Raw genomic sequence first — 26,467 nt, 5'->3', positions numbered from 1 at the left:
ATCCACCTGAAATGCATGTCTTTGGAATGTGGGAGGAACGGGGAGAACATACAAACTCCGCACAGGAAGTCCGGTAGCTGGATTTGAACCCACACAAGAGGTTCCCAAGACCTTAGAACTATGCCACACACGCGCTAACCACTGCGCCGCCGTGCTGCCCTATATATATATACTGTATATATATATATATATATATATATATATATATACTGTATATATATATATATATATATATATATATATATATATACATATATAAAATAGATAGAGAGAGATAGAGAGAGAGAGAGAGATTGATATAGATATATAGATATATATAGATACTATGCAAAAAACATTTTGTATGTTTTAGAATTTAGATATCCCATTAACCTCAGGTCCTGTCTGTATTGTCCGTCCAGTTTCACTTGACTTTAAGCAAGATGTTCTTCCTGCTGGCGGGATCTCGATGGACTTGGAGCGCTCGAGCACCGAAAGAAAGTGTCTGCAGGGACTCAGTGATAAAGCGCTGTGTAGGGGACACGCACAGCATTACTAGCAGCTTGCTGTCGCCCCCTAGTTGACAAAAAGTCCAGAAAGCGCCACTTGTGAGCGGTCAGTGACTTAAAAAATGTTTGGTGCGGGCAGAGGTGGGTAGTAATGAGTTACATTTACTCCGTTTCATTTACTTCAATACGTTTTCGGACATTTTGTACTTCTAGGAGTATTTTGAAATCACTAAACTTTCTACTTTTACTTGAGTAGATTTGTGAAAAAGGAAATTAACGCTCACTCTGCTACATTATGCTACTTTGAAGCAGTTATTAAAATCCACGCCACGCAAGTACACGTCTATCTGTCTCTTCTAAGTCGCGTTAGTTATTTATTTTGTCAGGGTTCGATTTGACCAGTGACCCAGACAACCACTGGGTGGCACTTGTAAGCACGGTTAGTTTTTTTTTTTTTTTTTCATTTTTGTACTTTATTCCCGGACAGTTGCTCATTAAGTTCGTTTTGTTTCACATCTATTCATTTAGATATTTACTTATGTGTTTTTGATGGGGCCATTTTATTCAATTATTTCTGTATCTAGGGACCCTATTTTAAATTGAACTAAACCTTAATCATTTAAATCTTTTTTTTTTTTGATGAAATAATTTTCTTTATGTATCAGTCTAGTTATTCATTTATTTAAATACATGAATTATATGACAAGAGATATAAATTACAAAATAAAATAAAAAATACACGAAACAAAGAGGAAAAATCAAAAAGATGTCATGTCATTGCCACAAAGTTTGTATTTCAACAAACATACGAAAGCCACAATTGATCAAAAGCGTATTGTACAATGTGATACTTAAACATTTTTGAACAAAATTTGTTTGGTCAAGTGATTTAGGATCTAGTATCAGTATTGTCACATTGTAAAGTGATCAGTTAACCATGAATCGTATGCGCAGTGTAGATAGCTGCACCCTCACATAAATATTATTTTTGAATCCACAGAGGGCTCACCCAAACAAACAGAGTACACAGACTTACAACTACACAGACTTGTAATTTATTTTTGATTGGATGGCGGTTGATGATCTGATTGAATGGGTGTTTAAAAAAAAGAAAAAAGAAACTAAAAAGACATTTCTCCAGTTACTCTGTACTTGAGTAGTTTTTTCACAAAGTACTTACTTTTCCTTAAGTAATTATTCGGATGACTACTTTTTACTTCTACCTGAGTCCTATTATTCTGAAGTAACAGTACTTTTACTTGAATAAAATTGTTGCCTACCCCACCCACCTCTGGGTGCGGGGACATTTCCAATGATAACATACCTATGGCGTCCTGCAGCAAGTGTGTGAACTTGCTGTTCCTGTAGGGGACATGCGGCCTCTGCTCAGCTAGTGCGCTCAAAACGTCCGACAGGGCCGAGAGACTCCGGTTGATACAGGACACTTCCCACAGCGACCCGGCAGAGGCACCTGTCATATCTTGCACACAAATGTATATGTGGTAGGTTTCTGTCAACAAAAAAACTAATCCAGGGGTGTCCAAACTTTTCAGAAAGCAGGCCCAATTTGGTGAGCTGAAAATGTGTGAGGGCCTGGAATTCTTTAACGGTCTTTAATAAATTCCCCCTCCGTGAAGGGTTTGGAATGCTTGTCGATCAGCGTCGTGACCCCGTAGCTTGCCTTTGTAGAATTTTCATTTGACTTGCAGGACTTTGTGAAAAAGCACTACTGTGCCGTTAAAACAGCTTCCAGTTGCTTCACCTTTTCACAGTGTTCGTTCCCAGTAAGCTTTTTGTAGTTTGCATGTTTTGTCTGGAGGTGCCTCATGATATTATATTCTTTGAAAACAGCCACAATCTCTTGGCAATCAAGCAGACACAGTTGCTTCGATTTTGGTGAAATGTACTTTGATTTCTACTGGACCCGGAAGCGGTCCATGCTGTCAACTTTCCTTTTTTCATTTACAGTCGCCATGTTGGCAATGGGGTAGGCCAGAATTCCAACAGCAAGCCAAGGGAAACTTGGCTGAAGTGCTACTGCCATCATCTGGCAGTAGCCAAAGATTTTCTTTTTTTCTTTTTACACGATTTTATTTTCCCTGCGACTGGCTGGCAACCAGTTCAGGATGTCCCCTGCCCACTGCCCGTAGACAGCTGGGATGTGCTCCAGCACCCCTGCGACCCTACTGAGGATAAGCGAATGAATAATGAATTTTATTTTGTACTGCAGTCAACATTACTGGCAAGCCACATATTATTAATTTTATGACAGAGGCCGCCGGCCAGTAAATAGTTTATCACAGGCCGTAACTGGCCCACGGGTAATCCTTTGCTTCTTTGAGCTTTGTTGAAAAATTTTCCACGATCCATTGTCCCCGGTCACATATTGTTGCGAGCAGGGGCCGTCAGAACACAATTTTGTGGGACCTGGCGGATTTCTTTACTGCTCGGCCCAAGAAAAAGTGAACTGCACTCGTCCATTTTGCTCCATTATCCTCAGTCGCATATTGCAGGAGCAGGGGCCAGCAGAGCACACTTTTGTATGCCCAGGTGACTCTTATTGCCATAACTGTATTTCCGCCTAATTTCAACTGCGCTCCTGCGACCATGATTCATTATACCCAGTCCCATACTGCCGCAGGCTGGGACTAGCAGAAGGCACTTCGTAGGGAGGGTCCAGTTCTCAGCTAAAATAAAAGCAAGTCTGTGTCTATGTTCCATTATCCCCAGTCTACTATTGCTGAGAGCAGGCCGGGCAGGGTGTATTTTTCTGTTGGATTGCAAAAGTTTGGCATCTAGGTAGTTCTTTATAATGTTGTCATGGCATAACAGAGAAAAAAAGGACTGTTGAAGGGTTGCAGCCTTGTAACCAGTCTTCCAGGTTTTAGCCGTTTTCATGAGAAGGGAGGCGCGCTGGTTTGAGGGCACGAATGTGAAGGAATTATCACATACAGGTGATTGGAACACAACAATACGTTGACGCTTCTCACGGTTTGGTGCGTGCAGCCCCTTTTCCCCCCACAAGATGGCATCTTTTCCCCATTTTCCAGTACTTTCACTTTTCCTCTCCCCGGTGTTTTCAATTTGACAATTAGCCACCTCTATTCTAAATACCCCAGGCACCCACCTCACTTTGATTAACCGTTTTGATTCCTAAAAACTTTTACTCACCGACAAAACGACAAGCTTCGCATCCCTCGACCTCCTCATTCAATTCCCTCCACTTTCCAGTTTGGCAACTCCAAAAAACGCCACCCCAATTCCTCTTCTGGTTCCCTCTTCTGGTTCCCTCTTCGTCCCACGATCATCCACCCATCTTCTTTAAGGGTAGTCCCAAATCCTCCCCCCAAGACCCCTTCTTTAGTTTCCATCACAAGCCTCCCTCTCAAGATCTCCTCTGCAATCCCGGTCCCAAACGCCCTTTTCGCCGCCAAAGTATTTTGTTGTTGCTGTCTAAATTAGGGTCCCCCCTAGTGAGGTTTGTAATGTATTTATTATTATTCAGCCAGTATCAACCACCAACATGATATCTACCGGAAATCATTTTGTCACGTGAAGCTATCGACGTGACTCGTCGCCTTTGATCGGTGCCGGGTTTTTATACCCAACTGCTGTGTTGGGAGTCATTAGGTGACCAAACCCCCCAATTCCAACCCTTAATGCCGAGCGCCAAGCAGGGAGGCAATGGGTACCAATGTTGTAAGTCTTAGGTATGACTCGGGCGAGGCTTGAACCAGTGACCTCCCGGTCTCGGAGCGGGCACCCTACCATCTAGGCTACCGAGCTGGTTTGACCACCTCGCTGATGTCCCATGCTTGGGTCTTTCCAACACGTGGTGAGAACTCCTGTTTTAGTGAGTGATTGGCATTTTTAAAGCTTCAAAAAGTTGATTCACGTTATTATGTCTTCTTTAATAATATAACCCTTCTTTAGAACCCTAACCCTAAATTGACACCCTAAACTCAAACTGTACACCTATTGAAATGCTTTAACCCAGGAATGTCCAAAGTCCTGCCCAGGGGACAGTTACTGCCATGATCAACTTTTTAATGGCCTGCGGCGTCTCTCATAAAATTAATAACATGTTGGCTTTCTGTGAGAGTTTCAGCCAAACCTATTTCCGACATAGCGACTGTAAATAAAAAAGGAAAGATCACTGTGAGGGCCTCCGCTTCCAAGACAAGTGGAAATTGGAGTATTTTTTCATCAAAATCCGAAACAACTGTGTCTGCCTAATTTGCCAAGAAACTGTTGCTGTTTACGAAGAATATAATATCAAGACAAAACATGCTGACTACAAAAAGCTTACCGTATTTTCCGCACTATAAGGCGCACCTAAAAGTCTAAATTTTTTTCAAAAGCTGACCATGCGCCTAATAACACAGTGCGCCTTATATATGGCTCAATATTAAATTCGCAAGGTCTCGCAACTACGAGAAACAGCCGCCGACTCCATTTTTCGCGCTGTGCATACTGGGAAATATTAAACAACGATTCTCTTTCATACGTGCATTTGAAGGCGAACACACGTTCACCAAGACGGGGAGACAGCGCCGGGCGACATACGCCACCATCTGTCAGTGGATCGTAAATGCATGGGCTGATATATCAGTCTCAACTGTGGTCCGAGCTTTCAAGAAGACGGGAATTGTCCCCGAACAGCCAGACAACATCAGCGACACTGACTCAATTAATGACGACCTTGATGAAACGGAGCCGGACGTGTTGGATGGCCCATTCACTGAGATGGTCAATTCGAACACTGCAGAAGAAGAATTTGAGGGATTCGTCGATGAGGAGCTTATAGAGTGATCTTTGTTTTTCTTTTGTGTGTTTACGTTTTACATTTTACAGTTATTATGTTATTGCTTTATTGTTATTGTTTTGCACTTGTTGTTTTTGCACATTACGAGTGTCACTTTATTGCGATTGCACTAACGTTTCATTTAAAATAACAGTATCAGACGTTTTTTTTTTTTGCGTGTTGACTAAATGGAGGAAAAGTAAAATGATATGCCTTGATGTTGTTCAAAGATGTTAAAGATGTGTCACGAAAATGCTTTACCTCAGAGAAAATAATAAAACGGCTGTTTATTTATTTTGGGAGTGAATGGAGTTGTGGAAAGCTTGTTTGTTAACAATAAAGTTTGACCTTTTTGAATGTTTTGTTGACATTCCCTTTAGCGTGGCAACATCTAGAGGTTGCATAACGTAACTACATTCTCTACTGTAGTCAAGTCAAGTCACATTTATTTACCGTAAATAGCCCTTAATCACAAAAATGTCTCGAAGGACTGCACAGGATTACAATTACAAAATTGCACAATTACCTGATCTTAAACCAGCATGCACTTATAGCGCCTTATAATGGGGAGCGTCTTATGTATGGCAAAAGTTTTAAAATATATCATTCATTGAAGGTGCGCCTTATAACACGGTGCACTATATAGTGCGGAAAATACGGTACTAGAAACAAACATTGTGAAAAGGTTAAGCAACTGGAAGATGTTTTAACGGCACAGTAGCGCTTTTTCAAGAGACCCCGCGAGTCAAATGAAAATGCTAAATAGGAGAGCTACGAGGTTGCAAATGCTGATTGCCAAGCTTTAACCTTTCAAGGAGGGTTAATTTAATTAAGACTTTTCAAAGAATGCCAGGCTGAATAGTCGACCCTCACACATTTTTTAACTTACTAAATCTGGCCTGCTTTCTAAAAAGCTGCCTTAACATTTCTTTAAAGCTCAACGACAGCCTGATTATATTGCTCACCCACACGCTCGCTCCCCGCCAGGTCCACCAGCTGTAGTTTTGTCCGGTAGAGCGACTGCGTGGCGGATGAACTTGGGAACTGGCACGGAGACGCTGACGGAGATGACGCGGAACTGCGGACACAATCTTCCGGCGAGTTTCGCACATTGGTGCTGGCACGGCCACAGTTGGGACTCAACCGCTCCTTGGTGCTGCGTGGCATGGTTTTCTTGAGACTTTGAAGCCGACGGGCTGAAGGGAAGGTAAAAAAAACACTTCAAAGGGGTTTCCTCAACACGAAAACTGGTGTGAGGAGAGGGCAAGGGAGTCTCACCCAGGTCCAGGTTCTTAGAGGAGAGAGTAAGCGTGACGATGAGGTGAGAGCGAGACGAGTCGGCATGCACCAGTGTGGGGGAGTTGGCTCTGAGCCGCAGGACTCGACTCAGGATCTGCATCACCTGGCTGGTGTCGCACACCACTCTAACGTATGAAGGAACACAGAATCAACACATCTCTGTAGTCTGTCAGTCAATAAACTAAACTACCTGGTTAATTAGGAGCACACAAACTGATAGTTGCCTATTCAAAAACAGTAATCACTTTTTCACTTTGCTTGGTTCATTGGGAGGTCAAAAATCAGACACATAAGACTCTTTAGAGCAGGGGACTCCAACCTTGTTGAGGCGGGATGATTTTTTTGTTACTAATTAACGCAAAAGGCACCCAGTTCAATGTGCAGTTCTAAAATAACTTATGTTATTACTATGTAACTACTATTTTATTACCAGGTTAATTCATTCATAATAATGATTACATACGTCAATTATCCATTTTAAATCTGCCATTGGACGTCAATCCTTTATTTTCTTCTTAACTAAGATAGCAATGAGCTAACTGAGCTGGCAGTGAATGAGTTAACAACCACAACTTTAAATAACTTACCCAATCAACTAGTTAGTTTCTAACTAACGCCCTCATCTAGTTAACTACCAGTAATGGGGACAAATATCAAACATCCATTTTGAATTCAGTGCCATTAACTTGAGTTAGACCTCAAATCTCTATTTTCCACGAATAGTAGTTAACTCGGCCGGCAGTGGTTAAGGTCGTTGTTGGAAGTAGTGTTAAGTGTTTAAAATGTTTTACTAGAAAATCACATAGACCCAGTACAATTGAGATATTTCTGGGCAGGTCCATGGGCACTCTGTCCTTCGGGGGCACTCTAGTGCCCCTGGATCAACACGCTGGAGACCCCTGCTTTAGAGCACTTCAATGTCCGCTGTGACAAGAATAGAAAAGCAGTATTGTGAGGAAGGGTAAACACAGCTAAGTCAATTGTGACATCCAAGTATGGACAGGGAGTGTTAGGATGGTGATAGTTTTTAGAGCGCCTGATTGTCTTCTATGAGTACACGCACTTCACCCTAAGGAGGGTAGAACAGTGAGAAGGGGGTAACAAATGCAGACATGAGAGTCAATATGTTAAGTCTGATTTGTACGGCACAGCTGATTACAGCACCTTGTTGTCCGCTATAAATGCACATACTGAAAGCCCAAAAGTGAAGCGGATTCATATCTTTTTAAAAGTCAGAAGAGAGAGCTTTACACTAGTCTAGCGTCTCTAGAGTGCCTTGTTGTCTGCAGTGAGTACAAACATAGAAACTCCTAAAAGTGGATTCAGATCATCAAAAGTTTTCAAAAGACAGATGTTAAAGCCAACGCCTGAAGAGGAAACTTTGTGCTGGTGTGGTGGAAACATTTGTTGGCCGGAGCGGGATGGGTGCCACCAGGCTGTACTTGACCAAGACACACCACAGTAAGTACACACAGAGAAAGCCCAAAAACTGATACAGATTAACTTAAGTTTTCAAAAGTCAGGTGTTACAGCCAAAGGCTGAAAAGGGAGCATTGTGCTAGTGTAGCTGATTTAGAGCGCCATGTTGTCAGCTTTGAGTGCATGCACATCACAGAGAAAAAAAGTTGAAGTAGCTAGGAGGAATTACTTAAGTTTTGGAAAGCAAATGTTACACTCAAGGATTGGACAGAGAGAGGAACTGTGCTGAAAAGGGGGATTAAGAGTGCCTTGTTATTTCGGGTGTACAATTTACCAATATTAATGCATACAGTGCCAATGACTGTTTTAAATCTTAGAAGTTCAACTTTAACTCATCATTATTTATTTATTTGCAGGGGAGGGAGGATTTTCCCCAGTCATTAGGTGACCAAACTGTTGGAATAATGTACATAAGTTATTCAATTTCACTATCATTTATGTGTGTTATATGTTTGCTTGAAATATTGTGCTTACAAAATAGTATGTTCTCACAATCAAAGTTTCCCACTGCACTCTAGAGAGAACCAATGGTGTGAATAAGTTACAGATTTTACAGAGACTGCTTCAAAGTGAGCTGGAGGCACTGTGATAAAAAGTGGTCTCTCCTTTGCTTCCCTGCAGATAATCATAAACAATTCTCTCTGTCCTTTTTGTATACAGGTTTTTTTGTTAAAAGTGTTGGGGTTCAACCTGACACAAACCCTCCAATTTGAACCCCTAATGCTGAGGACCAAGCAGGGAGGCAATGGGTACCAACGGTGTAAGTCTTAGGTATGACTCGGATAAGACTCAAACCTGTGACCTCCAAGTCTCTGGGCGGGCGCCCAACACCAAGGCCACCAGGCTAGCAACTCGGCAATATTAAAGGTTGACCAGATACATAGCCCTAGAGAACCCACGAGTCATACATTTCCAAAGAAAAGGGTCCTTAGGTTCCCCAGCGTTGACAAGAATCTGTCATTGGATGTGTCAAATTTAGAAGCATTTACCTGGCTACAGCTTTTTTTGTTTTTTCCACTTACTCTTGTGTGAGAGAGGAGAACTGACAGTTTTCACGGCACTGCCCGACATCTTTTGCTAGCAGGTCCACCATGTCGTTGTTGTACACCTCAGCCACAGACATCTCCAGTGTGAAGCCCCCGGACGGCCTCCCCAAAATTAACCTGGCGGACCACAACATGGTTCAAATCCACCTCCACTGCATTCGACTTCAAAGTAGCATTTACCGGAAAATCTCCGCAGCAGCCTTAACCACAATCCCTTGCTGCAGGCTTGAAGGTTCATTCGATTTGGGGGATCCCATCATGGTGTGAGTCTTCCCGCTTCCTGTCTGACCGTACGCCATGATGCAAACGTTGGAACTAAAACAAGAATTGTTTTCCGATGTCACATCTGTGCACATTTAATGAGGTCTGACACACACTTACCCGTCTAAAAGTGAGCTAAGGAGGGGCTTGATCTCCTCAAACACAACTTCCTGGGAGTCCTCTGGCCCGTGTACTCTGGGGGAATGATAAAGTTCTTAAGAGGATACCAAACTGCATAGTTAAAAATTAAAATGAATCAAAACTCATTAAAAGTAACAAAAAAGTATTGACTAAAATTGATTTAGGGTGGGGGCAGCACGGCGGCGCAGTGCTTAGCCCGTGTGCAGCACAGTTCTGAGGTCATGAGATCGAACCTCCTGTGTGGAGTTTGCATGGTCTTCCCGTGCATGCATGGGTTTCCTCAGGGCACTCCGGTTTCCTCCCACGTTACAAAAACATGCATGTCAGGTTAATTGGCCGGTCTGAATTGTCCCTAGCTGTGAATGAGCGAGGGAATTGTCTGTCCCTGTGTGCCCTGCGACTGGCTGGCAACCAGTTCAGGGTGTACCTAGGGACAATTTGGACAGGCCAATTCACCTGAAATGAACGTCTTTGGAATGTGGGAGGAAACCGGAGTGCCCGGAGGAAACCCACGCAAGCACGGGGAGAACATACAGACTCCGCACAGTAAGTCCGATAGCTGGATTTGAACCTCCACGGGAAGTTTTGCTACTGGCTGGCAACCAGTTCAGGGTGTCCCCTGCCCACTGCCCGAAGATAGTTGGGATGGGCTCCAGCACCCCCACGACCCTACTGAGGATAAGCTGATAATGGATAATAATAAGACTCTTTCTGGGAGGTTGATACAGAGGTGGGGGTTCCCAGCCCCCTCGCTCAACCCAATTGATGTGTTGGGAGTCATTAGGTGACCAAACCCCCCCAATTACAACCCCTAATGCCGAGCACCAAGCAGGGAGGCAATGAGTACCAATGTTGTAAGTCTTAGGTATGACTCGGTCGAGGCTTGAACCAGCAACCTCCCAGTCTCGGGGCGGGCGCCCTACCCCAAGGCCACCAAGCTATATACTATAATATAATATGATACATTACGATTACAATACATTGTATTGTATTGTAATGTAATGTAATGTAATGTAATGTAATATATTGTAATGTAATGTAATGTAATATGATATGATATAATATATATTCTATGTATTTCCTATTTTAGGCAGTTTTAATCTTTCAGATGATTTAATACAATTAATTGTTTACCTTTCAAATTTAAAGACCTTCTCATTTGCTCGTACTCCTGCTTTGATGCAGTTCACCACCACCGTGTCCTTCAAAAGATTCAACAAGTGGCAGTAGACAGAAAATGTCAACTAAATGTACATTTTTCCTGCACTTACATCACTGATGGCATGAATCACTTGCTCCGATGCGGAAAGCCTGAAATGGGGATCGAGCCTGCGTAAGTTGGATGCATATCAACATTTTGAAATTTCTGTATTTCGAAAAAGACCGACCCTGACCCCGAGAGGGAAGATTGGACGTCGTCAAAGGCCAAGAGAGGACGCACCCTGACGTGCACCCGAATGTTTCCTCTGAGATCCTGCACATATAGAATCCTAACATAATTACATCAGTGGTGGGCCGTCAGGGCCTGAAATGGCTTCTCTCCTGGCCTAAAACAATTTCTGAAACATGTAATGTTCACCATATATTGTCCATCATACTTATTAAATAATTTCAAATTGTCAGCTTCATTTCACTGTGATGCTTCCAGATGAGTACTTTTATATTTAAACATTTAACCATTCACATTTCAGCCATTACTTGTTGCCAGGCTCAGAAAATTATCTAGAGGTTTTCAAAACCATTTTGAAGGCTTGTCAGAGTAATATCAGTGTTCGATACAGCCCTTGGTTTAGCCAATCAGATTCCGAGTTGGCAAGCCGTCGCCTGCTAGTGGGCCTTGGGAAACATCACCGGTTTCACAATCTATGATTGGCTAGTGGCTGTAACGGAAGTATCACAATGAAAACGTGAGGTAGTAGTATTTTTGTATTATTTCCATGGTAGAATTTTTGTAGTATATTTGTAGCATTACTGTAGTTGTATTTTTGTAGTCAGGATCTTGTAGTATTAGTGTAGTATTACCAAAGTTTTTTGTAGTATTTCTTGTTGTATTTCTGCTGTTGTATTTTTGTAGTATTTTCAAAGAATCTTTGTTGTATTACTGTTTTTTATACAATTATTTCCAGTCAGATTTTTGTAGTTTTTCTGTAGTATTTTCGTAGTATTACTCTACTCGTATTTTGCAGTATTTCTAGAGTAGTATAATAATAATTAATAATAATTTCCTTGTATTGTCATTCTGTGTAACAATGTACACAGAACAAAATGTCGATTGCACCTGACCCGTTGTAGCGAGCCGATGCAGCCGCAGCCAACAGAGGGCGCCGCAGAGTATATTTTTTGTTATATATCTGTAGTATTTCTGTAGTAATATTGTAGTTGGGTTTGAAGTATTTTTGTTGAAAATTTTTTGTAATAGTATTACCGTAGTCGTGTTTTGTAAATTATTTTTTTCCTTTTAGATTGAAAACAAAATAATATATTAAGTCCCTGTTTTAAAGCACCTAATTTTGTATTTAGTTTTGTAGTAATTTTGTAGTGACGTGACGTTTGTGTGTCTTAATAAACTCATTATAGAAAACCATCACTTTTTTATTTTAACCACTCCATTCAATATTTTTTAATAAACACGTTATACAGGCTATGATCGCAACACTCGTTCTATTGTAAGCGCTGCGCTGTAAAGCATAATAAAATAGTATTTCCATAGTAGTATTTTTGGGGACAAAGTTGGCACCAGGAAAATCCTCTTTTATTATTAGTAGTACTATATTTATTGTAATTTTTTTCTTAGCCATAAAACAGTTATTGAGGGTTTTATTGATTTAGATGTGGCACTACTAAAAGGCTTGGTGTGAAATGCATGGCCCGTCACTGATTACATTTTATATTTGGCAATTCGTTTGGAGCAGTAATCTGAGACAATGGAAGTACTGGCAGCCAAATTTACAACGAGAGACATTTTGTGAATGTTTAAATGATGCTAAAATAAATGAAAATAAAAACTCACCAACAATGTGTTGTGAAGTTCTTTCCTCTTCTGCCTCTCCGCCTTGCACTTGTCTTGCTCTTCCACCAGAGAGCGCTCAAGAACACTCAACCGAGTTTGTAAATCTAAGTTTAGAAATAGACTTGTGAAACTGCAGTGCCATCTGGCGGACAACTTGCTGCTCTTCATCAAACAGTTACATTTTTGCCATTACGTTATTTTTATATTAATATTTAATAATAATAATAATAATAATAATTATTATTATTATTATATTAATTATATTAATGATACTACTACTACTAATACTATTATTTTATAGAAATTTAATTACCGGTCATCTCTGAAAAGTTAATTTTGAAAAGTAAGTTGCCTGGTTACATTCAAATGTTTTAATAACGTAGTTATTTTCATTTTTATGCTTTTATGCTTTACTTACTGACTTACTTATTTAGCTAGGCGGCTTTGTCGCTCTTATCGTGAGGTGATGTTCTCTGAAGCTGAAAAATAACTTTCACTCTAACTCGGTCACTTTAAGTAACTTCTTTGCTTTTGAAAAAATAGCCAAGGTAATTTAGATGTCGCTGTATTGTATAGTGCAATTAAATCGAGTGATGAAAATGTAAATGGTTGGCATTTATATAGCGCTTTTCAAGTCAATGAAGACCTCCCAAAGCGCCTCACAATGTGCTTCACACTTACCCATTCACACACACTCACACACCGATTGCAAGGCAACTACCTGCTTATTGGGGCATTAGGCATTTGCCCAAGGACACTGAAAAAATTGTCAGTCATCTTACTGACGGGTACACAAAACGCTGTTTTATTTATTTTTATATTCCCTCCTTTTTCCTTCCCTGACTGTCTGTCTGTTGGTCTCCCTCCTTTCCTATCTGTCGGTCTGTTGGTCTCCCTCCTTTCGTGTCCGTCTGTCTGTTTCCCTCCTTCCTTGTCTATCTGTTGGTTTCCCTCCATCCACGTCTGTCTGCCTGTCAGTTCTCCTTCCTTCCCTGCCTGTCTGTCTGGTTGTCTCCCTCCTCCCCTGTCAGTCTGCCCCCCTCCTTGACTCTCTGTCGGTCCCCTTCCTTCCCTGTCTGTCTGTCTGTCTGTTAGTCTCCCTCCCTCGGTATCTGTCTGTGTCTCCTTCCTTCTGTCTGTCTGTCGGTCCCCCTCCTTCCCTATCTGTTTCTTTATTTTTTCGCCTTTTCCTTTTTTCTCCTTCTATTTATCTCCTTATGAAAGGTTTGGCAAAAGAATAAAGAGAAAAAGTGGTGTGGTTTAGTCATTTTGAGTCTCTAGTTTTTATCCTTGTGATTTGTAGCACTCGATTTCGGTTGTACTACACTATACAGTGACATTCAGTAGTTAAATCATTCACACTGTCCCTTTAACAATACTTTAGGAGCACTAAATGCTTTATCAGCCAAGTTTCAAAAGACAACAGTTATATTTGTTTATTCCAAGACTTACTTTCAACAGTTTCGTGATCGTTTTCTTTCGGTCTTCGTTTTTGTTGCTCCACACTCACTTTCAGCCGCTTGCTCTTCTCCTCCAGCTCAGTGGCAAAACTCACATAAACTGCAAAAAGCTCACTAAGGGACTGCTTCAGGGCCTGAAAACAAATATTAAATCAGAAATTTAACTTTTTGTCCGGATGTGGCACACCACCTTCCTCAAGAGGGCACCAACCGGGTGTGGAGTAAGACACACCTGAGCCCAATATCCACACACATGTCCCCAAAGAGCAGCACGGCGGCGCAGTGGTTAGCGCATGTGCGGCACGGTTCATGTCATGGGAACCTCCTGCGTGGGTTCAAATCCAGCTCCAGACTTCCTGTGCGGAGTTTGTATGTTCTCCCCGTGCTTGCGTGGGTTTCCTCCGGGTTTCCTCCCACATTCCAAAAACATGCATTTCAGGTGAATTGGCCGGTCCAAATTGTCCCTAGGTGTGAATTAGCGAGTGAGTTGTCTGTTGTCCGTGTGCCCTGCGATTGACTGGCAACCAGTTCAGGGTGTCCCCTGCCCACTGCCCGGAGATGGCTGGGATGGGCTCCAGCCCCCCCGCGACCCTAATGAGGATAAGCGGTACAGCTGATGAGAAGAGATGAGATGAGATGTCCCCAAAGACTTTATATTGACTGCTCCGACAGCACACTGCATCTGGATTATTGTATTTCCAGTTCGGTATTTGTCTCTGGGTTGGATATTTACAGGTTTGATTTTGTTTGGACATGTTATTTGTTTTTGTGACCCCTTGTTTGTTTGGTACTTTGTCCCTGTTGTTGTTGTTGGATACCATCCTTATTTTGAGCACCCTTGCTTCAGTTCCTGCTTCCCTTTACTTGGATCCATCCCCAAAACGTAACACTTTTGTCAGGTCTGTGTTAATGCTTCTTACCTGGACCTCAGAAATAAGTTTGGCAATGGCAGAGTGGAAGACTTTATTTTTGTCCTGCAGAAGGTTGGACGCCTTGTCTTTTTCCTCTTGCTCCTGTTGCAGTTTTGCCAAAGACTAAAAAAAAAAAAAGAAAAAAAAAAGAAAAAGAATAACACTCTCAAAAAAATGTTACAATGTTTTGTTTGGATTGTAAGAGAATTAAAACAGTCATTTTATGATAAATTGGTTAGTAAAGAGCTATATACCAACAATGTGAAATGTTTAAAAGTGTCCACCAGGGGGCCACCAATTGAAAATTATATACAGTGGAACCTCGGTTCTCGACCATAATCCGTTCCAGAACCCTGTTCGAAAACTATTTTGGTCGATCACCAAAAATCGTTTTTCCAATTAAAAGTAATGTAAAATCGTTTTAATCTGTTACAACACCCTGGATGTTTACAATGAACGTAAACATGAAACTAACCCAGGCTAATCGTACGTTAGCGTACGAAAGATTACGCTAACATGAACGTGTAAAAATAAAAAAAAGGATTATGAATAGGATTTCTTACCTTTGTGGTGGACGGTGGGGAGAGAAAAACCATCAAAAGTTTTTCAACCTCTTTCAAAACTTGCGGCATCTGCTTGCTTATAGCGCTAACTTACTTAGCCGCATCACTCGATTTCACAGCCTCCTTATTCTTTACTATCGTACTGATAGTATATTTAGCCATGCTGTATTCACTAGCAAGATCGTAAATTCGTACACCTCTTTCATATTTAGCTATTGTCTTTCTTAAAGGCAATAGTTGGACGAACAACTTGTTTTTTTTTTTCACCTGTCCTTTTTGCACCGACCTTCTTCGGAGGCATAATTAGGGGCTAAAACACCCGTACGCCGCTCAGCATCGCACCCTAGCGTACCAGCGTTCGAACTCAGATTTTTTGACCGAACAGCGAAGCAAGAATTTCTCGAAATTTTTGGTCGAACACCGATTTGTCCGAACTGAGAGGCGTTCGAAAACCGAGGTTCCACTGTATATACAGTGGGACCTCGCTACTTCGCGGTTGGACGTTTGCGGCATCAGAGCTTAGCGGTCTGTAATGGTTAATCATTACAGACCGCGACAGTTTACGAGGAAGGCACAAACTTGGGTAGGGTCGCCGCAAAATTTTTCGGGTGCGCCCACACGCGGTTCTGCTGCTTTGGAGACATGCGAGGTAGGCAATGGGAGAATTGGCGAGGGTGTTCGTGTGCTCGGAGACGGGTTGACAGAATGCGGAAATGGTGACGTCAGTAATTTTGACAGTTGCTCTGACAGACTCGTTACTTGGTGTTGGTTTTGTAGCAAGAGGTGTTGTTGCTGTTGCAAAAGACTTTGTTGCTGTTGGACTTGTCGTAGTAGTGTGGCGACGTCACTTGCGGATTTTTGTACGGCGCTTTCGGTTCATTGTAGCCGTTGTAGAGTGGAAGGAGGCTCCGAGTTGCTTGGTTCTTCCTTCGGAGAAACGTACGCTGATCTCATGATGTGGTCCGATTGTTCTGTCAGGCGGGACGGAAGGAAAACTGAGATCACCTGCACACGTTTCTTGTTTTTTATTGGAAGGAAGGAATGACAAGACGTGAATCTTCAATCCGTTGTTTGACGGATTGTCGAGACTTGACAGCCGGGTGAAGGCTTGGCAGGAATGGTCGTGGACAGGCGTAGTCGTCGTGTTGTTGGTTGGGGCTGGAGAAGAAGGGCGTCGTTGTGTTCGGAAGAGAGATGAGGAGTCAGGCGGGCAGTGCAGGTCGTAGGCAAATTCGGAAACGGGTTTGCAACGGAGATCAGGTAGAAAAAACAGGAGGCAGGCAAAGAGTCGGAGGAACGGGCTTTCTGAGCCGATGGCAACAGATCGCATAGTACAATCGGACAAAGTGTTACCGGAAGCTGGGGATTAAAATGTACAGGGTGCGCCAATCAGCTGTCCTGGCTGTTGGCGCCAAATCCTGAACACAGGCGTTCCCGATCCGGGTGATTTTGACATGATCTGCATTTATATAGCGCTTTTCAAGTCAATGAAGACCTCCCAAAGCGCTTTATAATGTGCTTCACACTTAACCATTCACACAAACACTCACACACCAATAGCGGCCATGCAAGGCGCCTACCTGCTTATTGGGGGCATTAGGGATTTAGTGTCTTGCCCAAGGACACTTCGACATATAACACGGAATCGAACCAGCGATCTCTTGAAACCAAGAATCGAACCTGCAATCTCTTGATCCCAAGACGAGCGCTCTACCTCCTGAGCTAATGCCGCCCACAATATATAATACAGTACGACTAATAAAAACATGATTTTGGTGCCAACTGTGTCCCCATTGTCCCTTTGTGGTTCTGCAACAAAAATATTGAAATTCTACAAAAATGCCACAAAATTACTAAAAAACTATATATATATAAAATTTAGTATTTGAAAACAGGGACCAAATACTGTGTATATTTTTGTCTTCATTTTAAAGAGATAATAAATATAAATATATATGTTCGGTATTTCCAAACAGAAATACTACAAAAATACTATTATATTAATACTATAATACAAAAATACTATAACAGAAATATTACAACAGAAGTACTACAAAAATACAAGTAACATTAAAAAAAAATACTAAAGATACTGCAAAGATACCAGGATGGAAATCTTTAAAATACTTCTACAGAAATACTACAAAAAACACTACAGAAATACTTGAATATACAAATACTGCTACATAAATATTACGACAGAAATGCTACAAAAATACTTCTACAGAAGTATTACAACAGAAATAGTAAAAAAAAATACAGAAATCCTACTAAAATGTGACTGCATAAATTCTACAAAAATACACAAAAAATGGAACTACAGTAATACTACAAAACAAATTATCAAAAGCTGTACTTTGATTCAAATGGACTGAACCATTTTAATGCAGTGGATTACAGTATTGCATCTGCAGCGTTGTTCCAATTTTTGTTTTGTTTTAGTTTAAAAACATTTTAAAGCCTATCTTTAAAAATACTATAATTTTGGGGGGTGCTGAGGTTGAATTTTGGGGTGCTTGCAATCACCCCCGAAAACGGGCTGGTTACGCCTATGGTGTCCACAAACGTGACGTCCTACATAAATATTTTAAATTGAATCATAATTGATGTTTACCTCAGCAAGCCTGATATGAATAATAGCATTCTCGGTCTCCAATTCCAATATTCGCTCCTCTCTACCCTAAAACAATGAAATAACCGTAATTATAATTTGATTGTGATAATTACACACAAAATGAGTAAACACACTTAAAAATAACTTACTTGAAGTTTCTGTTCCAGCAGATGAACCTGATGCGCAAATATTTGGTCATGGTTAACAAAGAGAGGCATTTTTAAAGTAGGTTTTTGCAGAGGGGAAGAGTTTTCAACCGGATCCCGCCTCGTAGCAGACGCCTAATGTCGTGTAATCCGATTAGAAACACTCACTTGCGTCGAAAGATCAGCTATAAATACATTTACTTTTATTAGATAGAGTTTGGTGTCATATTTAAGAAACTGAGTTTTAATTATCGCAATTAGTGCTAAAATAAAATTTAAAAAAATAATATTTAGGCAGTCCTAAACGAATAATTTACGTTTCCAGCAAGTATCACTAATGCATGCAATTGTTGCTTTTTCCACGCAAAACAACAACAATAATAATTGATTGAATTGGCCTGGAGACGCACAGAAATTTAAAAAAACAGCACAGAAAAAAAAAACAATAGATTAAATAGATATGAGAAGCGTTTAACACTCAAACAATTCTGCGTCAAAATCCTTAGAATAAAACATGTATTTTAAATTAGCAAATTCGTCAATTAGTTACGATTCGAATTGTCTTATTGAATATATAAATACGTCAAAAAAGCAAACCCCAAAAATAATACTAATAATGATAATACGCCAATAATGAATAAAACATATATAATTGAGGAACACAAATCGACAGAAGGTAGCAGAGGAGTATAAATAATATTTGAAAAATACATAGAATATAATTGCTCAAATGTTTTATTTAATTGTGGGTACTGTAGTGACTTTTCTACCCAGTGGCCCATGAGCTCAAATTAGTTTGACACGTCTGATTTTGACACTTTATGGCCTAGTCTACCTTAATAATGACGATGCTAAAAATGATTCTACTGACAAATTGTTTTGGGTTTTTTTTGTGACAAGTGCTGAATAATATACAAATACATAGTTTTTTTAGTACGTTATCAGAGGGAACAGACACATCAAATATGGCGGACGTGGTAACGTGTGTTAGTAGAGAACTCCACCTGCTCCACAAAGCTAAGCGATACCAATGAAGAAGAAAATGATTTCCGCCTCCGTCATCCTTATTTGAAACTTCTATTTGTAAAGTGTTACACGGCATGAGTTTTATGTTCCAAAATGGTCAGAGTGAAGGACAAAAGCCGAGAGAATCACAGTGTCGCTAGCGAGGTAACATAAAGTTAATGGCGATTGTTTACCCTGAAACGTTTTTATTTGCTGGAATTTAACTTTGAACATAAACAACCTTCCTCGCAGATCGACCGCCTGGAAGAACTGCGGGCTCGTTGCCATGACAACCTGGAAAAGGCAGATTTCAAAAGAAGGAAGGGGGGGTTTTCTGAACTGGAAAGGTGACGTTATTAGGATTTATACATATGTAGATTTCAGTTAAAAGTCCTTGTGTGTAATATCTGACCACCCGATGCCACTGTTGTCTAATGCGAACGAAAAACCGTGCCACAGCAAGCATCAACACGACAAACATGGCGGCGACTTCACTTATGTAAAAGGAATACAGATTTCTCGACCTATGTTTTTTTTAAATGAAATTTCAGATAGGTATGATAGTAACAAATCAATGTTTGTTACTGAAAGTGGTTTTGTACCACATGGAGGCACTAAATATTACACGCTGTCCCTACAATTATTAGATTAATAACATAAACGCTTTCTGTAAAGTCTACTAGAGAAAATAACATGTTCTTTTATACAGGTCAGCATAGTACAGGGGTGTCAAACTCATCTGAGTTCAGGGGCCAAAGTAGTAGCTTACAGAGAGAAAGAGAGAGAAGGGGAGAAACTGGGAAGACAAATAGATAAATCAGTGAGAGAAAATACGAGAAAGAGAAAAGGAGTACTAGAAAGAGACGGGGGGGAAAAGAGAAAAGACACACACACATACAAAGAGAGAAAGAAGGAGACAGAGAAAGTGATGCACAGAGAGAAAAAAAGAGAGAGAAAAGATGAGTAAGAGAGGAAAGAGAAACAAACCAAGAAAAGGAGAAATGAGAGAGAAAAGCTCCAAGGACACATGCTAGAAAAAAAAACACTCGGGGGGGGGCAAACTTGTATATTACAGAGAAAAAAAGAAAGGGAGGGAGGAACAGAATAGAAAAGGTCCAGAGAGAGAGAAATGGGGGAGAAAGAAAGAGATACCGTACATAGAGAGAAAGAAAAAGAGAGGGAGAGGAAATGAGAAAATAGAGAGACACATAGAGAAAGGGGAGAAAAAGAAAAAAATGAAAATGGTGAGGGTCAAAGAGAAAGAGAGAGAAGAAAGAGAGAAAGTAAGAGCTTGACAGAGAAAAAGTAAAAAAGAAAAGAAAAACACGGAAAGAAAAAAGAGACAGGAGAGAAACAAGGAGACAGAGAAAAAGAGAAAGAAATACAGTATGGGTCGCTTTGGTAGTAGTGCCTGGTTTTTGTGACATCAAATGGACATATTTGTAACTGCAGGTCGGTTTTCTCTTACGCGTCTCCGTGTTGTCTTGACCCTCGCATGTTTGACACCCTCTCGAATTTATAACTCATATATGCTGATTTGTTTTGTATTCTTAATGCAATTCTTTTTTCATTTCAACAGGCAACAACTGGAAAAGGAAATGCAAACTTTAAACGATAGATTGCAAACTTTAGGTATGCGTACTCTTGTTTTCCCATTAATTAACTCTAATTTTGTATGGTTTCTTGTCTGTTTAATGCAAGGGCGAGCAAGTACTTTTATTCATTTATGAATACATATACATGCACACATCTACATCTATCCTCTCGAAGTCAGTTTTTGGGTAGGGGGTTGCTACCCCGCATGAAACAGATAGTACTGTTTTTCATGGTTACCAGTAGCAGGAAAAGTTTCCTGATATGACTCCGATACAGTGCCTTCATCATCTGGTCGCCATTGATTTTCGGTGTAAAGCCCTTCGGAGATGAGCCAAACCTCAGCAGTTGAAATGATCGAGGTAAAATATGAACCAAAAAAAAATTAATATAAACTTATGCAAATGTTTTTTTTTGTTTTTTTTTTTAACTTATTTACAGGATTCTTACAGGTGATTAAATTCTTTAAAAATGCTTAAATTTCAATGTTGTGTTTTCAAAGTCTGGAAAATGCTTGAACTTTGGGTGAAGTGCTTGAAAAAAAAAGGAGAAAAAAAAGTGTGAAATTGTCGCCGACATGCCTGCTCTGTTGGCTTGACCTCATGGTGTAGTCATGTGAAGTGTTACTGCCCTCTAACGGTCATATCCAAGAAGACAGCCTATTTAGAAAACTGGCTCGTTTGGCTCAGCTTACTGATAAGAGCCGGCTCTCAAATGGCTCCTCAGGTTTTTTTGAGTGATATATTTTCAAAAATAATGAATCATTGTGCTCCAAATTATTTAGTAATAAGACATTTTATGTTTGCATGGGATCCCTGTAAAACACATGAAATATAAATTAATATATTCATAGATCCAAAATACAAAACCATTTTAGAATTTAAATTGAGGAATTTAAAGTCAAACAACAACATAAAATTCCTTAAATTACAAAACAAAATATAGATTAAAAATATCAACTATTTCGTGCTATAATAAAAATAAAAAACACGCAAAAAAATATAAAGTAAAATAACACAAAAAGCAAAAGCTCAGCGGTCTCTAAGATTGAAAGATTGAATGCACTCTGCTTCACATCAATCAATGGTAATACCTGCATACAAGCCCCTGCTGACCAGAGAAAAGCCTACAGAGAAGCAGGTGAGGGTGTGGACTGATGGGGCAATGGAGGCACTACAGGACTTCTTTGAATGCACAGATTGGGACATGTTTAAATCAGCCGCCACTTACAGCAACAAAATAAACATAGATGAGTACGCCATAACTGTGTCAGCCTACATCAGTAAATGTGCAGAGGACGTCAGCAACACCAAAACCATCTGCACCTGTGCCAATCAGAAGCCCTGGATGACTGCTGAGATACGCAAATTGCTAAAGGCACGGAACCTTGCCTTTAATCTGGTGATGAGGCACTGAGATCTGCGAGGGCCAACCTAAACAGTGCTATCAGACTAGCAAAGCGATCGCACAGTCAAAAAATCCAGGACCTTTTCCTCAGCACAACCAACACCAGGGATATGTGGAAAGGCATTCAGGCCATCACCAGCTACAAGCCAACCACCGCCCCAGTGGGGGACACTAGCATGGACTTCCTGAATGACCTCAACAATTTCTTTGGGAGGTTCGAGGCACAAAATGGCTCCCCTGCAGTGAAAGCGGTTCCACATCAGGACAAAAGAGCACTTCTCCTGGACTCAACTGACGTGAGGAAGACCCTGAGAAGGGTCAACACACGGAAGGCTCCAGGCCCTGACAACATTCCAGGGCGGGTCCTTAGGGAGTGCGCCGATCAGCTGGCTTGTGTCCTAACAGACATTTTCAACACCACGCTAGACCAAGCTACGGTACCATCATATTTCAAGATTGCCACCATCATTCCAGTGCCAAAGAATCCCCAGATCTCATCATTGAACGAATACCGGCCCGTTGCACTGACTCCCATCATAATGAAGTGCTTTGAGAGATTGGTTAAAGAGCACATCACCTCCAGTCTCCCCTACTCACTCGACCCCTTCCAGTTTGCCTACCGGACAAACCGCTCCACCGGGGATGCCATCTCCTCTGCTCTTCACCTGAGCCTGACACAACTAGAGGAGAAGAACACCCATGTGCGGATGCTGTTCCTGGACTTCAGTTCAGCATTCAACACCATTATCCCACAACAACTGGTAGACAAGCTGAGACTCCTGGGCTTCAACAACCCCCTGCGGAACTGGCTGCTGGACTTCCTCACTGACAGACCCCAGTCAGTGTGGCTTGGTCAGAACATCTCCGATGTCATCACCCTCAGCACGGGCTCCCCCCAAGGCTGTGTCCTGAGCCCCCTGCTGTTCACCCTGATGACACACGACTGCGTCCCTAGGTCAGCCACAAACCACATCGTGAAGTTTGCGGACGACACAACAGTGGTGGGCCTCATCAGGGACGACAAGGACCTGGCCTACAGGGAGGAGGTGGAGCAGTTGGTGGGCTGGTGCAGAGTCAACAGCCTGGTCCTGAATGTTGACAAAACTAAAGAGATCACTATCGACTTTAGGAAAAACCAGGCCAACCATGCCCTACTTCTCATCATCAACAAGGCTGTGGAGATTGTCAGCAGCAAGTTCCTAGGGGTGCACATCACAGACAAACTCACCTGGTACCTGAACACTGCATCACTGGTGAAGAGGGCACAGCAGCGCCTGTACTTCCTGCGGAGGATGAGGAGAACCCACCTGCCCCCACCCACCCTCATCACATTCTACAGGGGCACCATAGAGAGCATCCTGACTAGCTGTATCTCTGTGTGGTGTGGAGGCTGCAGTGCCTCCGACTGGGGTAGTGTGAGGAGGGTGATGAGGACAGCAGAGAAAATCATCGGGACTTCTCTCCCCTCCATTCAGGACATTGGCCAGAAGCGCTGCCGAGCCAAGAACATTATTAGGGACCCCTCTCACCCCTATCATGGACTGTTCACTCTGCTAGCCTCTGGGAAGAGGTACTGCAGTGTGTGGTGCAGGACCACCACGTTCTGCAACAGCTTTGTCCCCTTGGCCATTCAACTGTTAAATGGTCATTCACACTCATAGTAAGCCTACACAGCTGCTAATCTGTACATGGGTTTTTTGTTTTTTTTTGTCCTTGCACTCCTGGCAGTTCTCTTATACCTAGCCACTCCTTTGCACATCTGTTCTCCTCTGCACTATCGTGTTATTGTTATTGTACTGTGACTTGTTTACCTGACTGCCCATTTTGCACATCTGGTTAGCTGCTCCTCTTGCACTCTTTGCACTACTGTATAATACTCATAGCTATAATTATTTAGTATAGTATATTTAGTATATTAATATGTATTAATACAACATTTTATTTCATTCAAGGAAACGGTGCGGGTCAGATGTATCGACATTTCATTTCAAGAATGACAAAGTATATCTGAATCAATATCAATACTTTATTTTCTTGTCTTCCGTATTAAACTCAATTACTACTCAACACTTATAGAGCCCTTTCCATGTTTCTAAACAAGTGTGACGTATTGAAGCTGCGCGTGCATCGTTGAAGCAGAATGGCAGAATTCGTGTCAGTTCATAGCAGACCATTGACACAAAAATATTGTAGATGTTATAGGAATAGCTCAAAATAGCACAAAGTATGTGATACCAGCAACTTAGCGACTTTATTTCAGTCAAAGTCAACTGCGCTGAATTCCTCGCTTTTTAAGGTGCTTGAAAAATTGGCCTTGAAATTGCTTGAAAAGTGCTAGAATTTGGCCATGAAAAATGTGTACAAGCCCTGATTTCAGTATGATAAATCAAAACTAGGTAGCAAAAATGGTCTCAGATCGGTGTCCACACATCAAGGAGCCCACATTTCCTCGTGTTGCAGATTACAAACACGAAAATGCAAAACATGAATATTTTAATTGAATATTATGTTCTCGAAATGTGTTTTTTTTTCCCCTTCTCAACAGACAAGGAGTTGCAGTGTTTACGAGCACAGAACCGCAAGAACACTTTGTTGTCAGTATCTCTTCTGGCCATGTGTGCTTTCTTGTACTACTTTTTTATCTATGACTTTGAAGATTCTTAACTGCAAAAAATCTTTCCAAATGGATTTTCTTTATTTTGTAACCACAGCTGCTGTTGCAAAAAATAAAAAAACACAATAACAATGACATGGCTTGACTCATGCACTGCTCTTTTCATCTTCTATTTTTGAGGATTTATTAGAAGGAAAGTCTATTCAAAAAACCTTTTTTTTACTGAGTATTATGAAAGCCTACCACTTCGATGTACTTTCTACAGCACATATGTCAGAGTCAAGGCCCGCGGGCCACATTAGGCCCGCGAGAGGGTTTTACCTGGCCCGCGTGACGATATCAATATATTATTAGATCCGGCCCGCAGGCCGCTGCAAGCCAGCAGCCCGCAGTACGCATGAATACTACATTTCCCACAATGCAACGGGGACGCGCCGAGCGGGAGCAAAGCGGGAGGCGGTTTGATTTATTCAGCAGTCGATCAGCAGCAGTGATTAGCATAACAGCAAAAATTAGCCCACAGATACCCATCAACAATGGCTAAACGGAAGGTGGACACTGAAAACCGGGGCTTTCAAACAAGGTGGGAGTTGGAGTACATGTTCACGGAGGTAGCTGGAAAACCTGTGTGTCTGCTATGTGGAGAAAGTGTGGCGGTGATGAAAGAGTATAATATTAGACGGCATCATGAAACAAAACACACGCCTCAAACAAGTAATGTAGAGTTGTAGTAATACAGTACTGTATATAAATGTATGTAAATACCGTAATAATACAGTAATGTTTCTTGTGCAATTACACATTTGAAGTTTTTACTCCGTTCAAGTTTAAAAGTTAAATATGCACATAAAGAAGGTCTTGTTTTTTGTTGTTCCCCTCGGGAATTTTAAAGCTTTATTGTCTATGTTGACTATGTTGTTTTTGTTTGCCGACTCTGTCCTGGGAGTGTTGTTTTTCGGCTTTTCATGGAAAATAGATCTTGATGTGGACAACAGTCTTTTGATAAAATTGTCTCCTATTTAGCAGAGAAAATGACTTTTGATTGTTATTATTTGTTAATCAGTTATTCCTTTTTTTCACACTAACCAAGAGAAAGCACAGAAAGGAAAGTCAATGTACATTTGAGCAGGACAGATGAGGTCCAGTGTGTTGATTGCTATTGGTTTTAAGTAACAAGAGATTTTTGCACTTTATTTTATTGTATTTCGAGGCAATATTTCTTTTTAATAATTTCAGATGATTGAATGATAGAAAATGGTTATGAGTTGTTGTTATGAGATATGTTATGAGTTTTTTATATAAAGGACATTTGTATTTTGTGCCTGCTGAAATTAAAAATGACTGACAGAGTCATAAGAAAATATTGCTTTATTTATCCAATCATATTGTAATATATTTGTTGTGTTTTCAGTAGGTTAAATCTTGGTTTCAGTGAAGATTGGACAGTCCGGCCCTCGGCTTGTAGCCAAATGTTTTATTTGGCCCTCCGTCCATTTGACTTTGACACCCCTGTTCTACAGCTACCAACAAGGGTTCAAACAGGTGATTGACATCCTGGAAAATGCTTGAACTTTAACGTTGTGTTTTCAAGGTTTGAAAAGTGCTTGAATTTTGGGTTAAGTGCTT

General features: G+C 41.1%; 2 protein-coding genes across 4 annotated transcripts; one reads left to right on the top strand and one right to left on the bottom strand.

The window, feature by feature from the left end:
• Positions 1-265: 265 nt before the first annotated feature.
• On the bottom strand, positions 266-18,345 carry kif25 (kinesin family member 25). 3 transcript variants are annotated; one of them, XM_088325099.1, is made up of 15 exons: positions 18,226-18,345; positions 18,077-18,142; positions 14,909-15,022; positions 13,981-14,122; positions 12,529-12,632; positions 10,907-10,992; positions 10,790-10,829; positions 10,653-10,720; positions 9,498-9,572; positions 9,297-9,431; positions 9,093-9,233; positions 6,571-6,716; positions 6,258-6,488; positions 1,813-1,968; positions 266-555 (listed from the first exon to the last, which is right to left on the bottom strand). In XM_088325099.1, the coding sequence occupies exons 1-15, from the start codon at positions 18,292-18,294 to the stop codon at positions 404-406; spliced, it is 1,725 nt and encodes a 574-aa protein (XP_088181225.1). In that variant the 5' UTR covers positions 18,295-18,345; the 3' UTR covers positions 266-403. The 3 variants fall into 3 exon arrangements, with proteins under 3 accessions (XP_088181225.1, XP_088181223.1, XP_088181224.1); XM_088325097.1 differs by lacking the exon at positions 266-555 and having other exon boundaries at positions 1,154-1,968; XM_088325098.1 differs by lacking the exon at positions 266-555 and having other exon boundaries at positions 1,154-1,968; positions 10,913-10,992.
• A 903-nt stretch (positions 18,346-19,248) lies between these two features.
• Positions 19,249-24,976, top strand: ccdc167 (coiled-coil domain containing 167). The gene is made up of 4 exons (XM_088325140.1): positions 19,249-19,392; positions 19,480-19,574; positions 20,807-20,859; positions 24,773-24,976. The coding sequence occupies exons 1-4, from the start codon at positions 19,342-19,344 to the stop codon at positions 24,889-24,891; spliced, it is 318 nt and encodes a 105-aa protein (XP_088181266.1). The 5' UTR covers positions 19,249-19,341; the 3' UTR covers positions 24,892-24,976.
• The last annotated feature ends 1,491 nt before the right edge of the window (positions 24,977-26,467 follow it).

This window comes from Urocampus carinirostris, chromosome 20 (genome assembly GCF_059441175.1).
Source record: "Urocampus carinirostris isolate Australia breed hairy pipefish chromosome 20, RoL_Ucar_1.0, whole genome shotgun sequence".
Classification (NCBI taxonomy): domain Eukaryota; kingdom Metazoa; phylum Chordata; class Actinopteri; order Syngnathiformes; family Syngnathidae; genus Urocampus; species Urocampus carinirostris.
The sequence above is the reverse complement of the archived record's forward strand: the minus strand, read 5'-3'. Positions and strand labels throughout refer to the sequence as shown.

What these genes read in the sequence shown, in the direction of transcription:
- ccdc167 (XM_088325140.1), top strand. Translation starts at nt 19,342, where the DNA reads ATGGTCAGAGTGAAGGACAAAAGCCGAGAGAATCACAGTGTCGCTAGC. An exon ending in ATCACAGTGTCGCTAGCGAG is followed by an intron (nt 19,393 to 19,479) that starts GTAACATAAAGT and finishes CCTTCCTCGCAG; the next exon opens with ATCGACCGCCTGGAAGAACT. An exon ending in GGGTTTTCTGAACTGGAAAG is followed by an intron (nt 19,575 to 20,806) that starts GTGACGTTATTA and finishes TCATTTCAACAG; the next exon opens with GCAACAACTGGAAAAGGAAA.
- kif25 (XM_088325097.1), bottom strand. Translation starts at nt 18,294, where the DNA reads ATGCCTCTCTTTGTTAACCATGACCAAATATTTGCGCATCAGGTTCAT. An exon ending in AAGGTCTTTAAATTTGAAAG is followed by an intron (nt 9,573 to 10,652) that starts GTAAACAATTAA and finishes TCATTCCCCCAG; the next exon opens with AGTACACGGGCCAGAGGACT. An exon ending in CTTAGCTCACTTTTAGACGG is followed by an intron (nt 9,432 to 9,497) that starts GTAAGTGTGTGT and finishes TTCTTGTTTTAG; the next exon opens with TTCCAACGTTTGCATCATGG.